The 17808-nt window shown below is 48.1% G+C and overlaps 2 protein-coding genes across 8 annotated transcripts in view; both read right to left on the bottom strand.

Annotated features, from left to right (window-relative positions):
• The window catches only part of LOC147133905 (BAR/IMD domain-containing adapter protein 2-like), a 54080-nt gene extending 40685 nt beyond the window's left edge, over positions 1-13395 (bottom strand). For 4 of the 7 annotated variants that reach the window (XR_015090191.1, XM_086056356.1, XM_086056358.1 and 1 more), the window contains exons 1-2: positions 12916-13394; positions 1940-2015 (exon numbers count right to left, since the gene is read on the bottom strand). Coding sequence is in view for 4 of the 7 variants with exons in the window: in XM_086056356.1 (XP_085912482.1) it covers positions 1940-2015; positions 12916-12987 (148 nt within the window). In the remaining 3 variants the exon portion in view is untranslated. Of the gene's footprint in view, positions 1-1939; positions 2016-12915 lie in introns of all 7 variants that reach the window. The other 3 variants (XR_015090189.1, XR_015090190.1, XM_086056359.1) reach the window with 2 other exon arrangements.
• Positions 13396-13851: 456 nt separating this feature from the next.
• On the bottom strand, positions 13852-17621 carry LOC147133904 (charged multivesicular body protein 6-like). The gene is made up of 7 exons (XM_086056365.1): positions 17259-17621; positions 16692-16801; positions 16129-16216; positions 15507-15593; positions 14756-14821; positions 14520-14600; positions 13852-14048 (listed from the first exon to the last, which is right to left on the bottom strand). The coding sequence occupies exons 1-7, from the start codon at positions 17322-17324 to the stop codon at positions 13923-13925; spliced, it is 624 nt and encodes a 207-aa protein (XP_085912491.1). The 5' UTR covers positions 17325-17621; the 3' UTR covers positions 13852-13922.
• Positions 17622-17808: the final 187 nt, after the last annotated feature.

Raw genomic sequence — 17808 nt, 5'->3', positions numbered from 1 at the left:
GTCATGACTTTGAGCTCATCCGTTTGTGATTTGTGACAATAAGGAGCGCTTCCAAAGATGTTGACTGCTGCGTTAGCTTCTTGCGCTAGCCACCATGTGTCTCACTTCAAAAGGTAGAGTGCTACATACACTTTGTGTGTTATTTTTTAACGTCAGAGATGACATTAACATCTGATTTCATTTAATGTTTCTAAAAAAAAAAAAAAAAGATGTGTATGATAGGTGAAGACAGAATTTCAATGAGTGTTTTCCAGTTGATTTTGGACTGGTTGATCCTTCCTTGTATTACGTTGTGTGTCCGCCGGCGCATCGCAATCCGACCTCACAGCTGTTCCCAACTCGGCGCTTTCCGCTCGACAACGTCTTGTTTTGACATCTGCGATCGCACCTTTTTTCTTGAATGAGCCAGGACCTCGTGCATGCTCGCAGATATGAATGCGTGCAGGCTAGAGGCTGCATGGGAGATTTACTCAGTAAGAGCCTGGTGGCATGTGCAAAAAGCGGGCCAGTGAGGCCAGAACGGACCCGGTTGGCTTCATTTATGGCCTCCAGAGGTTTGCTTGTTTGTCTATTTGTTTGTTTCTTTTCCCCCAGCGGCCTGTACAATTAGCCTCCATTTTGTGTTTCATCTTTTCTGGCCTTGACTCCGAGGCGATAAGCAGAAGGAGCGCACGCGGCCTTACGAGCTCATATCTGCCGGCTGTTTGGCTGACAGAAGCGCGGCCAATCAGAAGAGCTCTGGTGCGAGCGCTTGCTAAGCGATTCCAACATCATTTTGGAAACTTTTGCCTGCAGGCCGCCGAGTGTCATTCTTCATCATAAGCCCAACAGGAAACTCAATTTGGGGGTTGTTCTCCATCCTTTCATTTATTACTATCATCATCATCATCATCATCATTTTTGAGAGTGGCATTTCGCCCCGCCGGGAATAAGTCCGCCGTAAAATGCTTGGTTCCATGCTGAAAGACGCCACATCCAAAGTTTGAGGAAAGGCGTGGACCGCGACACATGGTGCTATCTCTGACAGCAGATGATTCAAGTCGCCTGCTTCGGATGGAAAAAATGTGTTGCGGCGTTGATTTATTCACAGCATAATTGGGGCACGGCATCTATGAGATTGGAAGCCAATAATAAAACCAATTGATATAGTCTCTTCACTATAACCCAAGACGTGCCTGCGACTAAGATGGATCGAATGCGTGAGGCTACTTCATTGCTGACAAATGCAGTGTGCTAGGCCCATTCTTCAACTGAGAGCTGGCCGGCTTTGTCGTCTTACTTTTGGTCCAATATTGATTGAGATTTCATTTGGACTTATCAAAAGTAAGGCAGCAGGGGGCGGGGTCAATCCCAGTCGTGGCACCATACGGACACAAGGGTCCCCCTCAGCCATCCCGAGCCTCTTAGCCCCCCTCGGGTGGAGTCAATCTTGTGGAGTGGCTACTTCATAGCTCAGCGGGTCCGTGTCAGTCTGTCTCCACGCTCCCGCCGTCTCCTGGATTAGTTAGCGCATGTGTCAAGCGGGTGGCGGATGGAACGTAAGATAGCGCTCGGGAAGAGCGGGGTGCCGAGGGGGGATGCTTTAGTCGGGCTTTTATTCCAAGGGTGGCGCGTTTGGATAAATTGCAGCCGGCAAACGAACGGACAGACGACGGCGCGACCGTGCGCTCGCCTTGATTCATTTGTCTTCCCACAGCGAACTGTCATCACTTCACATTAGAGGCCCTTTTGTCTTCCTCTTGATACACCTCCACTACATTAAGGGGGGGGGGGGGGGGGGGGGGTTGCCGGCTGGGCTCAGCCTGCCCATTTGGCAGGAGGATAAATACTGTCCTTTTATAGTCAGACAAAAAAGGCAAAAGGAGTTGCATAGGTAGCCAAGGAAAAGCCGCGCTGGCAGAGCGCCTGAACCTGAAGGAGAGAAATCAAATGGACTTACTGGCAAGGGCCTTCTCGTAGGTCTTCCCCATGGCAACAAAGTTCCGTAAGCAGGGGTTGAACTGCTCCATGATTGTCTGAAAGACACAAAAGAGAAGACATAGCTGAAAGGCTGCACAGGGAAGAGAAAGATTTCGACGACATACGAGCAAAACAAAACCATTCGGAGGCGTGAACGCTAATCAAGCTGCCCACCGATCAAGTGGGAAATGATCTGCCCGGTTGGGAAAATGACGTTCGCCACTTGCGCCACTCCACGCTTATGAAACTAAACAAAATTTGCGGATTTGCGTAAAAATGGTGCCCATTGAAAAGCACTGGGAAAAATTATAAACACTAATTATAAACACTAAAATATCTCCCCAAAACACTGACAAACATTCAAAACATGGGACATGGACAAAAACTATTTTGATGTTCACCGTTTTTCAGCTTATGTCATGAGCACTTTGGCAAGGACAAATATGAAGATCAAGAACCACTTTTGAGAATACACCCATGATGCAGTAACTTCAACAAGGTAAGCGGAGCTGCATTGAGTTCCCGGGACCCCAGTTGGAGGCCTGATCTCAAGATGACAGACACAGCGGCTTCATTAGACAAACGGAAGCTGAAGCCCTCAAGCTTCACGTTGTCCCGAAACGCCTCGTGGAAAATGTGCATATTGGAGCGCGGCGCTCGTAAAAGGCAGCGTTGCGCGTCTTGACATCCGGCACCTTTTGCCACTTCCGCTGAGGCGTCTGCCAATTAGCCGCTCGGCTCAAGGCAGGGACGGCGACGCAGCCGCAGCGCTGCAGTCAGCAAAGCCACAAAGTGCGGCAAAGCCCTTGAACAAGTCCGACTGGCAGGCAGGCGGCTCGCCCTGACAATCACAATGTCACATTTTGGGGGGGCATCAATTACTCCCATTTTTTTTTTGCTATTGCGGTGCCTGTTGTCAATTTTGCGCAACTAATGAAAAGTTAATGAAAAAGACACAGAGTTGAAAAAAGATGAAAGGGTGCTAATACAATATGTGCCGCTGACAGTGCGCAAATGGGACAGCAGTGGAAATCAAGCAAAACGGCTGCGTCGAGAGCTCAGATGCACGGGGTGTGCTGCCTTCAAAGGCCGCCGCCGCCGCCGCCGATGCGCTCAGGCGCACGCCACCAAAATCAGCCGAGGGAGGCGCAGGCTTCACATTCATCAAGTTCATTACGGGAAGCTTTTGTCCGGGCTGCTCTTCGTCTTCTTCCATCCAAGACAGAAAGAACCAGACTTCACCCCGGGAGCTGTCGGGCCATTGTCTCCTTTCTTGTTTTTTTTTTTTTAAATGTAAAATAATTGTTGCGGAAAAACAAAAGGCTGTGAATTCTGTTTGAAGGCGAACAAAGAAAGCCAATATGTCACACGCACCCCAAACGTGTCAGTCAGCGCCAAAGCAAAAGCAAAGTCAAGTGTGAGTGAGACAAAATGAAAGAGCTGCCAGCGCCGAATTTCAGGATCATCAAACTCTGAAACACTGGCCAATGTTTCACATTCGCTCAAAGAAACTCCAAGGACCGGCATCATAATGAGCAACACCAAACGACGGTGCCGTCCGTCTTAGGCCGCAAAACGAGACACGGCTGTCATTCCCAAAAACTATATTTACGATTGTAAGACACCGTGAAAACATTCAAGTTAAATGTAAGTACAACGGAAATTGACTTGACTGGCAGTGATTCTTTCAGGTACCACTAGAGGGAGCCAAGCATAATCGGCCACCTCCTGTTCAATTTCGGGCATGGGCCCATCAGACTTTTTTTTTTTTTTGGGCCTTCTTCCCTAGCCGGGTAAACGTTTTCAGCAGGATCCGAGCGGCTGCCCAAATTGGTGCGTTTTGGGACACGTTGAGCTTCCAACTCCTTCGTCTGACCAATAATCATCAACAGCACACGCGATGACCTTTCTGGAGTACTCGTTTGACAAAACGAATAAAGCTGCAGCCATTCGGGCAGAAAATCGGCAGAAGGAGCCGAGCGTGGCGGCCTCCGCCTTGTTTGCGCTCCTCCAAACTAGCTTAGCCATTAGCGTGTCAACAATTGCGGCAGAAGGAGAAACGCACCAAAACGGCGTCCTCGCCTTTGCCCACATCAAAAGACATTCTTCAACGACACTGCGCTCTACTTCATTCTAATGCGAGGTGATTGGTGAGAACACATACACACACATCGCGGCGAGTATGTGCGTGTGTGGTTGTGCACACGCCCCCACGCACACAAAGCTTTTCTAATAACAAGTGGTGGCGTTTTAAAGCAGTGGGAGGATTGCGTAACACGCCACCATTACGGCACACGCTCCCACTGAACAAGCCAAAAGGGAGCACGCGCGCCTTCAGCTACATCACGCACGTGGATACTCTCACACATAATCACACTCGCACGTTGGCCCTCCCTCACTCTCACACATTCTCACGCACAAATTTTCAACCACACCCACAATTTCTCATCACACACACGCATATATACACTCACTCTCACACGGCTCTGACCTGCACAAATGCACTCTCACAGCGTCAGTCACGCGCTCACTCTCGCGGTTGCACTTTGACTGGGGAACGCGCGCACGCACACTCAATCAGTCTCACCACAAACACTCTCAAAAATCACACGTTGACAAACGCGGCCACACTTAAAAGACAACTTTCTCCCGCCGACCCACGGCCACGGAAACCGCTGGCGCCACACGGGCGCGCGCGCGCACACGGCGGTGCCTTTTCGAAGGAGCTGAGACGACGCCAGAGGGAAAGGGGAGGTGGTTTCTTCCGTCGCGCAGGCTAAATTGGTCTTCCCAGTTCTCTTGTGCTACATTGTCAGCCTAATTGTGGCGGCTAATTGGGAAACGGGGCCACCCAGAGAGCAAAGGAACGCAAAGTGACGCAAACCATCCAGAAGAAAAGCCTCTCTTCCTCGAAAAACACAGCCGAGCACAACCGCAGGTCCCACTTCCTGTTCAATGAAAAGAAAAGCCAAAGAAAAAGCAAAAACAAAGAAAGTGAAAACAAGTGATTGATGCAGTGCGTGTATGACACCAGCTCATTGAATCTCCTCACCTCGCTTCAACATAGTTCCTTGGCACCGAAGCACTACTTTTGAATTGGACTGTACATTGGCCCAGCTCATGTAAGGCCCAATTAAGCAGATTTTTCGAAAGCGATGACTACAGCGTGCCGGCGAGATTGCGGCGCCAGCGTAATGCAACAATTACTTCTCGGTGCCTTTTTGCCGCCAAGCTCTCCTTGGTGATTAGAGGCGCTCGCTCGTTAAAGCGCCCATCGATTAGTAGCGTGTGTCCAATTACGCCGGTGACCCCGCCAGAATATTCCGGGGGAAAAACAATGCGGGGAGCGCTTGCAAATAAGAAGAACAAAAAAAAAAACAACAACAAAAAAAAACAGCAGCACTGCACTCAAGTTGAAGTGAGACTTCAGCTGATTTGCCTGGAGCAAAGTGTGTGGACGTTAATAACAATAAACGCAGCAAGATGGACTTTAATTACTCATGTTGCAAAGAAAGGAAGATTAAAAAGCAGAAGGCAGGTTAGAAGAGAATATTTATTAGGCCCGAGTGCGAGGGCTCCACAATTCATCCAATTCTAATTGTAAGCAAAAGCACAATGTCGGAGAACGCTACAGCCAGTGAGCGAGCGAGCGAGCGAGCGAGCGAGAGACACCCCAAGGCAGGCATCAGTCACTCGGCAAAAGCATCTACGGGTGCCGGTTGCCGTGGCAACCAAGGCCCAGTCTTATTTGTCGGCTTTGGTTCCTCCAGCGCGCTCACGCGCTCCGAACCGGCGGAAAAACAAACCCAGCGCAAAAAGGAGGCGGGAGGAAACGAAGAACCGTCAAATGCAAAGAAAGCGCCGCTTTGCGCTCATTTGCACGTTCCCACCGCGGCTTTCAATCCATTTGTCATTTTTGGTGAGGAAAACAGAACGGCAAATAAATGCCCTACTAAAAATACATTCACAGAATGCATTTAGTGTCAACTCGTTTGATTGCCCGCAAGCGTAGAAAACAACCGGAAAAGTCCACCATCATCGTCGTCATCAGCACAATCTAATCAAAGACTTATTTGCGCACAAATCTTGCCATTACAATACAATTCAAATGAAAGAGGAATTTAGGAACTACATTAAAACAAATAAATAATGGAGCTTAACTGTCATCGTCAGCATCATCTTTCATAAATATTGTACGATCGTTAGTCTTTTCCAAGCAGATCTTTGCGCTAATCACAAGATAATCACTTCAGAACATCTTTGACAGACACGCAAGCACCACTTCTGTCGACGTGAAATTCCTCATCTTGCCCTGGCACCAAAATGCCACAAGATGGTGGTCAGGCACCTTTCCCCCCCCCCAATGCGGTGGCAAAACACCTTTTTGTTGAGATGAAGCTCCTCAACCAACTTCCACACTTGGCACCACCATGCCACCAGAGAGATGGCGTGCAAACACTACTTTTGTCATTGTGAAAGTCCTCAACTCACTTCAACACAGTTCCTTGGCACCAAGATAACCCAGGATGGCGGGAAAGCACTACCTATGTCAAAGTGAAGCGCCTCAACAGAGCTTCGTCAACTTCAACATGGTTCCTTGGCACCGAGAAGCCACGAGATGGCGGCAAAGCGCTACTTTTGTCGATGCAAAGCTTCTCAATTCCAACATGGTTCCTTGGCACCAAGAAGCCACGGGATGGCGGCAAAGCACGACTTGCGGCCAAAGGGCGTCTCCGGTGGGCCTCGGGAGCACAGCAAAGTGCCAGATGAAGCCCGGCGGCTGCGGGAGGCAAAATATAGCAACGGACAACCGCAGCCATGCGAAAGCGCCCTCCGCGGCCCAGGATGTGCCCCGCGTAATTACAGGCGCAGTAATTAGAGACTAGTTCAGCAAGGATGCAGAGTTTTCTCCATCGGCCTCCCGCGCTCTCTTTCAGCGCCTCCTTCTCTCATCCGCCCCCACGCAGTCGATATGAAGCAATGATTGGGGGGGGGGGGGTTTAGCAGAGCAAGGTAAAAAGCCATCAAGCTCATAAAAAGAAGCGCAGCGGTGCGTGTATACAAGGGTGCCGGCTGTCCTTGAACAAGCAGATGAGTAAAAAAAAGAAAGAAAGAGAAAGGACGGCGGCGTGGAAAGCGTCCGTCCGTCCGTCCGTCCGCCCGCCCGCGCGGAGGAGGAGGAGGCGGGCGGGCGTGTGGAGCAGCACTGCTCCTCGCTCTGCATGGGGAACAAATGCGCTCCTTTGCAAGGCGTTGACGACGAGTTCCTGCCGCGCGTAACGCAATCGTTTCGAGGGCCCCCCCCCCAATGAAGAGCAGGCGGCGACTTGCCCAAACACGCCAAAGGCTCCCGGGCCCTTTTCAAGGCCGCGAAGGCCACGCCTGGCCCTGATGATGCGCTGCCAGGTCAAGGACAGCGGCAGCATCATCGCCACACTCTCCAAAAAAAGTTCTGGGTCACGGCCAGGACCACCTTCCAGTCCCGGCGCCAATAAGAGACGACGCTGGCCGCTTTGGAGCATTTCGACTTCAACACAAAAGCTCCTCCAGAAACAAGGCAGGACAATCCATTAGGGACAGTCGCGCCATTCACGTCCATGTTTGACAGAACGCAACTTCACAGCGCAGCTCCTCGCACTAACAACATGGCTGCAACGAAAAGCAAACTAGCTTACAAAAGCACGGTCGCTTTTGCCAGATTAGCAATTCGCTGACACTGCGGCAACTTTTCTGACCACTATTTTTTCGTTTAGGGTTACCCCAACCCTAACTCTAACCCTGCTACAGGGGGGGGGCCTCCATTTTTCATCATTGCTACTGGGGGGGCACTTAGGAAAGACTTCCTAAGCAGACAAGCATGACAAAACAAACATGCTCTTGATACATTTCATGTATAAAAGATGCTATCCTATCCTCAGCCAACAACAAATTGTTTGAAGCAAACACGTCGTTTTTTGCTTCCTCTGTGCAAAAATGACCATTCAAGGACAGCACAAAACTGCTGAACAAGAAACCAACATTTATAAGCGCAAGAACCCCATGTTTGTCCTGCTTATCATTCCTAATCTACCCCCCAAAATATTACGTTGTAGTGAGACTATGACACGTCTGCCATCTAATGTTGATTTGTGATATTACAACTTGAAACGACAACTACTACAGTCAACCCAGCATATTCTCAGTTCAGCATCCATGGATTCGCAAATTGAATTTATACAAATATTGTTACCGCGTTTTTGTTAGGAGATTTTTTTCCCCTTACTTGCCTTTGTTTTCCACGGAAAACGTTGAATGAATACTTTGCCGGCATTTTTGGAATGAATGATTTCAAAACCATTTAAAAAACAATTATTCAATTAATCAAGGGGCCACTCGGAGTGTGTTGGCGGGCTCCGGCACAAACGTCTACGAGTATGCACACATGCCAGTCACAGCGTGAAAAGTTTGCCACTTTCTTAATGAATATGACAAAATAATGAGCCAATTATTTGGCCGTCCCTTGAGTTGCGGCCTTCATGTTTGCGCGCATTGGCCGACCGCGAGCCTTTTGGCACGCCGACATGACACAGTGGCGGGCGTCGGTATAGTGGCGCCTTGTTGCTAGGAGACCACCTGTTCTCGTCTCCCGCATGAGCTGCCGGCGAAGCGGCTGCGGCAGCGGCGGTCTCGACGCACCCGGCCCGATTGGACTGACAGCCCGGGGAAGTCGAGATGTCAAACGCGATCGTCGCTCCCTCCGATTTGGCTCATCGGATGCAATTTGAAAAAGGCCACACGTGGAAAATGGACTTCTTAATGTCAAGCCTTTGGTCTCGGCGGTATCATCTGAAAACGTGTCTGTCGGCAACCATGCGCACGGACGGACGCACGGACGGACGGACGGGCCGCATACACACGGTCTAGTTGACAACGTGCTGCTTCCGGGAGTCAAAGTGCTTTGATTGTCTTCACGCTTGCTCGCTTGCTTGCTTGCTTTCAAACCGATTTTGGGCGATGCTTCCGCGAACAGAAGCAAGCTGGTGAGATCTTGCCCAAAACGATCCTGGAGACAAATCGCAGGCCCCGCCCCTGGCCGCCCGTCGGTAACGGGAGCCGGACTCTGCAGTATACGGGACGGGCTGGGATCGATGGAATAAGATTCAACATAGTTGCTGAACGAATGACGATTAGGAGTGGCGTTGAAAATGACAATTACAAAGAAGATAAACAGACAGTAGGGGGCGCTGCAGCAGAGGCCTTTGCAAAACCTACAGCATGCAGGCAGGCACATTTGATGAACGATTCGGAGCGAGCAAGCATCCGACACGCTGTTCCGGGCCGTGTTGACACTGGGAGCGGCCGCACGGGAAAAATGAATGTTGGCCCGAGGGTTGATCGAGACGGGCCGCGCCTCCGCATTGCCTTGCCCGCCTGGGTGTGTTTGCATACCTGAATGAGACACGCGCTAAGCCGAGGACCTCACGGGGGCCACCTTGCGGCCTGGCAATCCTCTTCTCCTTCCCGGGTTGGGCCTCCATTAATCCGCTGGGCTCAAGCGCTCAGACTTGATCCGCAGGCACGTTAAGAGGCTTGCGTTGCAGACGCCCGGCCAAACCCGAAGCCAGCTGGTGGGAAAGGCGCGCACGCGAGGCCGCGCCGACGGCTATTTTCGACGACCTGCACTCGGTTTGGCCGTCGAGATTTTCCATTTGCCTTCTGCCTGTACGTCAAAGTGGTCTTTTTTTTTTTTTTTTGACTCATGTGCCGTTCCATTTTCCTCAGTTGCACATTTTTCTCACTGGGCCTTTGCAGTCAATGACGGCCTTCAGTTGTCCGACTAGCTAAAAAGGGCCTTGCAGCTGGGCCTGGGCAATTCGGGGGGGAAAAAAATTGCCGCGGTCAATTATTTTGACTGCTATTGAAATCCCGATGAATAAAGATGATGATTTGTAGGAGGTTATGTGAAGGCCACCCAAGACCAACATTCGACACAGCGTTGTTGTCACCGTGAACAATGCTTGTTGTTTATATAAAGCAGTTGTCGAACACGAAGGACAGGTTGAGTCATTTGATGAGCGCTCTTTGTTCCCAAGCACTTGAACGCATCTCCCAATAAAGAGCACGATCGGTCGGTCGCTGCCATCAATTGTTGACGATAAGCGCCTTGCTGGGCTGCAGCTCGTCCTTTTCAATGTCCTCCAAATCACGTCAGCCGAAAGTGCCAAACAAACACTCAACAAGACTGGAAATTATTTTACATTTCCTCAAAAGGCAAAGGTCCGCGCGGACGGGACGTACCGAATTACGGACTGATATGAGGCTTTTTTTCCAGAGTTAGTGACGCAGCATGTGGCTCGTCGCCAACGGTATTCTCGTACGCTGTGTTCCGAATACAGTGTTCCCCTGCAAATCGTGAGAATCCACGAGCAATTGAGGGAAAAAATAAATCAATAAAAAAGCTTCATAAGTGCCTAGAGATGGCACAACATGGCGCCAAAGTGCAGCTTTTCTATTTGAAAGGGCTGTGGCAGCTCCTCCCTCCACTTCAACATCATTCCTTGCCAACAGATGGCACTAAAGTACTTCTTTTATATTAAACAGGGATCTGGCCTGTCAACTTGAAACTCCTCCCCTCACTTAAGCATAGTTCCTTGGCACCAAAATGCCTCAAAAATGGTACCAAAGCACTCTTTTTTTTTTTATTACACAGGTTTGTGGCCTGCCTTCATGAAGCTCCTCCCCTCACTTCAACATACTTCCTTGGCACCGTGATGCCACAGGATGGCTCCAAAGCACTACTTTTATTTTTGACAGGGCTTTGGCCGGAGCACAAAACCTAAATGGTGTTTCGTGCAGTAATACAGTTGATGATGGCCATCTCCGGGAGGAAATAAAGCGTTCCCCCAGGCACTTTTGTCCTAAAACGGACCAAATCGTGTCCATCAACAAGCCGAAAAAGAAAACGCACCGTAGACTCGTCTTTGGTGGCGTCTGCAAAATATAACAGTGCGCAAAAAGTGCCTTCGCAGCACAACCACGTCCTGACTTTGGCATTTGACGCTCCCACGTCTCTGCGGCTGTCAAAGGCGATGACCCCTCGGCCCCCCTCCCAATTGTCGGCCTCTGGACGCTTCCAATGCGTAGGGCGGACGCTTCCAAGCAAGGCCTGGGACGGACGCGGGCTGTTGGCTTTGGGGCGTTGGACCAAGCAAGCACAGAAATAGCCTGGCGACTTCCCCCGACGCCGCTCAAAAGAGGCAGCGGTCCATCACTCTGGGCTCATCTGACCTCTTTTCTCAAACCCGTCTGCTCCCTGAAGGGCGGCCGGCCGGCAGCCTCGCTCGTCTACTCGGGCCTCAGCTACTCGGGCCTCAGCTACTCCTCACACACTTATCCTACAGTGGCCGCAGAGTCTGTTGCAAATTCACTGCCGCCAGGGTGCCTGATCCAGGCTCATTCGTACGTCACATTTTTGCTCGCAAGACAACTGTACAAAAAACAAAAATGCTCGTTTGTGACTGTATTTGTAATAAATAAATAAAAATACATTTTGAGATGAGATGAAATGAGATTTTGAAATGTAAGGTATTTATTAGGTAGCTCTTGTAAATGTATCATAAAATAGCTCTGAAATGATTATTTGTCATGATTTATTTGCAAATTGTGTTTTACTGGATTACAATTTTGAATTGATTGGATTAAAAGACTGAAAACACAAATTCTAAAAAAAAAAAAAAAAAAAAAAAAAGTTATGTGAGGTGGATTTGCTAAAAATGCTAAATGTCCACTTCAACAGAATGTTGGTGGTCATGCTCACTGACAGAGTGGCTAATTGACTGACTTTTCTGTTGCTCGGATTGAAGCCCCGCACACGCACGTGCTCCTTTGAAATGAAATGAAAGCTAACATTTGCTAGCAGGTGAGCTATGATGTTGGCTAAATGTCTCAAAGGCAACCCGAACAAACATTTTCAACATATTTGCTCGAACATTTCTTTGACAAATCCGACGCTGGAGGTTTGGCTGCCAGTCTGTCCATTGAGAAGTGACTACCCGATTTCTGACATCCACTCAAGAAAACTCCACTTTTTTGGTGGCGCAACACCAAACAAGTTTTTGTTTTAGTTCATTCAGCTCAGCTACAGCCAATCACTTTTCTGCCACCTGGAAGTATCTTGTTGCAAACATGAACATGTTTGACTCCCACGTTAGCCAATCACAATCTCGTCAGCAGCAAAATAACCTCGGATTTGTCTGTGCCCACAATCATGACATATATTAAGCATCCAAAATATATATATTACAAAAAGCGCTTCTGCACCACCATAGACAACATAGTGTTCACTTATCAGCAGAAGCCAAGTGTTTCGTTAACATTGTGTGCATTGCTACTCTCTTCTCTGGTTGCAAGATAAGCTTCCACAGGCTTTTTTTCACCCTTTTTTTTTTGTTTGCAGAACAGGTTTGCATGTTGAAATGGCCATAAGGCAAATGTTTACTTGTTGCAACAGAGACGGCCAGAAAGAGGCCCAACCTTCACTTGAACTCGTGGAATGTCTCCCATTGAAGCACGAAAGGTGTGCGGGGCGGGGGGAATAAATTGAAATCCACAGTGCAGAGTGGGGCTCAGCTCCGCACTTTGTTGGTGGACAGGTGGGGAACAGGCTAAGTGGATTGGGAAACAGGCCTTCATTATCAAATGGGTCGTGCACGCGCGTGTGTGCGTGGCTTTAGTGTGCGTGGGTGTGCGTGTGCGTGTGCGTGTGTGTGAGTGTGAGTGCGTGTGCTTGGGCGATGTCAATTAATCAATTGTCGAGTAGTCAAACAATTAACCAAGTGCGAGGACAGCATTCCAAACAGATTGGAGAGCTTAATAAGCGACCTATTATACAGACGAAGTCAAGTGTGTCACCGGCAAACTTTGACTCAAGAAGAAGCAGCAGCAGCAGCAGAAACAGCAGAAGCAGCAGCAGCTTACCTTGTAGACATTTTCCGTCACTCGGTGAACCTCGTCGGTGCGAGACATCGTGCAGTCTTCGGCCAGGACCATAAAAGATCTTTCCTCCAAACGTGTATCCGCGTGAAAAGTGGAGGAAACGGGGGAAGGGGAGCTGCGAGGCTGAGAGACGACGTCGTACGGCCCAAATCCGACTGCAACTGAACTCACCTTCCTTCTCAACCGACAGCTGACAGCCGGCCGCTGCTTTCAAGGACGCTCGGTTTTCACACTTCCCACCACGTTCCACATCAGACATATATGTCAAACTCGACCATTTTCCCAGCACCTTATTGACAACAGATACTTGTCATCACGAATGCCACGACTCTGTTCACGAGTGCACGCAGAGGCGCGATTAAAAGCGCGACTGTGGTGTTTCCCACAGCGCTTGAACGCAGCATCCTCCTCCAGTTGAAGAGCGTGTATTTGCTGGCCGCCCACACGTTTTTCTTGCGTTTTTCTTGCGGTCCTTCATCATGCTCCGAGCACAACGTCACGCTTTCGGCTCTATTCATTGTATAAACGATCAGAACACGCGTTGCTTTATCATTATGTTACACTGGGATCAACTACAATCAGATACTGGACATTGAAACACGTAACACTGTACTTTGTGTTCTTGTATGGCACAGTAAGAACACACACTGTTCCTAGCAATTGTTTAATTGTGTAGGGATGCGAATTGCACACAAGAGAGACTCCTCTGTTTTCGAGTTATGGTCGAGAAGCGCGTTAGCGACATGCCCCGATTTACGTACATGTTCATCGTAAACCGAGGACACCCCCTCCCGTATTTTGTCCCACCAATTTAAAGCAACAATGCATCATGAAAAAGGCCTGCTTGGAAGCTTGAGCGTTGCAAAAATAATCTTAACAAAGAGCGCCACCTTGTGGACTAAGGAGGTTACACGTGCACAAAGTAGGAATGTTTTATTCAAGACTGTATGTATGTAGCAAGTCGGTCATGTGATGAAATATGGAAAATGTCATGCTAAGAGCATCTCTCGGCCCAAGTTCTTCTTCAGTCTTGTGTTCAGTTCTTTGCTGGCAGCCTCTGGGTCGTCGTCTGCTAGCGGTTCCGATGGAACCTCTGGAAGCGCGACGTCTTCTCCCTGTTTGAAGCCAAAGCGACAAAAAATACAAAATAAAAATACTTCCATGCAAATGAGCCTGAGCGGCACGAGTCATCCTGCAGAGACAATCACAAAAGTTGTGGCGTGTGTCAAGAAGAGACGGAATAATGGCACCTTGTCAAGTCCCGTTTGGATGGCACCGAAACACTGTCATTGCCACACTGACGCACGCACGCACGCACGCTTTATGTTTGGCGCGCACTTTGGCACACTCGCAGTCACAACGTGTGAGTGCTCAGGCACTGCATTCCCAAACATTTATTCTTGCGTGAAAAAGCGAGTTTAATGACCTAATGTGTGCTATTTGTTTTCCCGTGCGTGATGTCGCATCACTTGTCAGTTTGTGCTAGCGTGTTCTTTGGGGCTAATAAATAATAATAAACAATTTGTGATACTTATAATTAAAGTGTGTTGCCAGACACAGACTGTTGTGCTGCTCGTGCACACTACCTGAGTAATGGCCTCCAGCTCAGCCAAAACGTCGTCCTCGTCCTCCTGCGTCAGCGCTCCGGACAACATTTCATCGATTTGCTGCACCGAAAATTCAATGTTCAACGAGAAATGGCAATAAAACTACATGACAGCCGTCGCAAGCGTCGCAATCCATTTGAGCTGAGGAGTTGATTTATCGGCAATTATTTGAGGCGCGGCGTCAATATGCGCGGAGGTCACAAAGGAACGTTTACCTTCTGATACTCAATTGCATCGTGGGTCTCGTCCAGGATCCTCTCCACATCTTCTAAAGACATGAGCTGACACAAACGAGAACAGATGAGAACAAAATGAATGCAAGTCGGCCGTTTACAACCAAAAGTCAGAATTTGAATTGGACAAAAAAAAAAGAAAAAAGGAAAGAGCAAACATTTATTTTACAAATGAATTGTCTTAACAGATGTCTGAATACTTTTTTCTTTTTTTTTTTCAAAGTAACAAAATGTCCAAATGTAGTTCAGAAAATACTGACCAGTATAAAGTTTTAATATCAAGGCAAGTCTAAATTTATATTGAAACATAATTACATAAAAAATAATATAACAATTAAAAAGTCTGAATTCTTATTGAAAAAAGATGACTTGAAAAAACACTAATGTGATGCGAAAAAAATTGTATTAGGAAAATGTGATCATTTCAAGAGTCTTAATTTTACTGAAAAATAAAAGACATTGAATGAAATAATGCCACAGGAAAATGTATATATAAACACAATAGACATGCATAGTGTGTGTGTGTGTGTGCGTGTGTGATTACGCATGAGCAGTGTGCATGCAAATCAAGCATTATGCAGCTTCACTTTTAATCCTTTAATCTTGCGACAAGGTGAGGCAACACAAACCACCGTCATCAGCACAAAATGAATCTTTGGTTCGACTCATTAATAATCACAGCATATTAGTGGGGGTGGGGGAAATAGAGGTGTCTTGGCGGCACGTGATCTACCTGCTGCATAGTCTTCAGACAGTCATTGCCGAGTTTCAGCCCCTCCACGACTTTCATCTCAATTTGCATGAACTCAATGTCGTGCACCTGCAGACATGCAGACAACATTTCAAGCTGACAAACAGTTGTCTTGAATAGTTGTCCCACTAAGCGTGGGCTGGGATCAAAACACCAGTGCACAGAAGTGGGGATTTCCTCAAATAACCGAGCAATCTGCGAACAGATGCATTTGTGAACGCCAAACCACGAATATGCGAGGCTCCACTGAATTCGTCCTCCTCTGCCAAAAGTGGCTGTATGGATTAGGCTGCCCCCTCGTGGTCAAGGCGCGCACATCAGAATGAGAGCCTCAATCGAATGAATGCATGAAATCAAATCATGATGCACAAACTGTTTACATGTTTTATAAAGTACACTACTGCAGAGTGCTATTATTTTTCATCAAGAGAATCCCCCAAAACGTTAGCTTTCTTTGAGGCGCTGGGATTGCATTCCCATTGATTTCAAACTGAAATGTTTTGAGTTCCGAGGCTGGTCATGGAACAAATTGAATTCGTAAATCAAACGTGCATGTGCCCGTGGGAAGTCGTAAATCAAACGTGCGCGTGCCCGTGGGAAGTACCATGCGCTCAAGGTTTGAGATCTGGTTTTCGGTCTTGTCTAGCAGCTGGTCTTGACAGCGCCTCTTCTTAAGGAGCAGCAGAGCCTTTCTGGAGAAAAAAAACAAAAATAAAAACAAATAGAGAAGAAGGCGAAGTCAAAACATCGTACAGTTTGAAGAGGCTCACGAGAGAAAGAAAAGAAAGAAAACCCCTACGGACACAAAACAGTCTCTGTTACAAGAACAAAGTCAATTTCTTCAATGCAATGTGAAAATACATTACGTGTGAAAAGCTGTCATACAATTCAGAGTTTTATTTTTGAAAAGTTTGGACTTACTTGAAATAAAATGTTTGGATGAGTCATGTGCGAAAAGAAAGCTGTGATTCATTTTGCACCCGCCCCACCCATAAATTGTATGAAAAATTTGCAATGACAAGAAATGGTTGTCAAAATCCCAACACAAATGTAAAGGCCGCAGTCGGTGAGCCACAACACAACGGGTGAGATGAAATCCTTTGTAAAGACTTCCTGCAGTAGAAGAAACACATGAAGCCCAATCTTAAACAAGTCAATTATCCTCACTCTTTTCTGCCATCTTTGAGCAGCTGCTTGGTCAGAAGTCTCTCTTTGTCCAGCTGGAGTGTGATCCTCTTTTGGTACTGCTTCAGTTGATCTCTCTGCTGCTTCAATTGCTACCAGGAGAAAACAGCGTAAATACAGACAGAGTGGAGAGAGAAAGCCTACAATGCCAGTTTTTGTACAATACAAAAAGGAGACCGAGAGCATTCAGACGACCACGTCACTACAACAAATATCTGGAAAAGCCCACTACTGAACCAGCTGAACTGTAAAATTCGGGGTCGATCAAAGGCACTCTGAACGCTAGCACAGCCACATCCACATCCACAGTTGCTTGTGTCAAAGAGTGTGCGTTGCGTTTGAACAGGGGTGTGTCTGCAATCTTAGATAGGCGAGTCCGTGATTCACACAACGCTGTACATTGTCACCTATAAGCACATGTTATGCATGAACACAAGAGGACAGGAAGACATGCTGCAGCTGGGGAGCTTTCTGATGCCCGATGCGTTGCTCAAGCTAACGCGAGGGCAGCGAAAGGGCTAATCGGCTTTGCCCCACTCGAAGTCTCACCAAGACGGCTTTGTCTTGTTCCGTCACGCGCGACGCTCGACTCTTTCCCCCCAACACGTTTCCCATTCTTTAGAAACATGCCCGCCGCATTGTCGTCGCCTCGGCGGACAAAACGTCGGTCGCTTCCACGTCTCTGGCCATGAGGAATGAATCGCAGAAGACTTGTGGCTGCTAGCAAGCAAGCAAGCTGCCGGCCGGCTTGTTGATGTTGTTGTGACTGTTGTTGTTGTTGCGACCTACGGCAAGCGACGAAGGCCAGCAGACCGTCAACGGCAAAATTAATAACACACTTCGACAACTCATCCGACACAAATGTCACGCCGATACTCCAAAGTGATGAGTACGAAGTGTGATTCATCAAGATAGTGTAAGTGGATCAAGTGAAAAGCTTTTTGTTTTAAGTTACGGAGGCTTTGACTTGATGTATCAGGACCCCGGACAGCAACACTGACGTGAAAGTTCCGGTTTTGCGTTCTCGACATACGACTGATTTCAAAGTTACGAACGGCGCGAGGCGCAAGAAGGCACACACAGTTACGGCCGTACTTAA

This window comes from Filicampus tigris, chromosome 16 (genome assembly GCF_054856515.1).
Source record: "Filicampus tigris isolate MCC_2025a chromosome 16, RoL_Ftig_1.0, whole genome shotgun sequence".
Taxonomy (NCBI): Eukaryota; Metazoa; Chordata; class Actinopteri; order Syngnathiformes; family Syngnathidae; genus Filicampus; species Filicampus tigris.
Note: the sequence above shows the minus strand (reverse complement) of the source record. Positions and strands in the feature narration are given on the sequence as shown.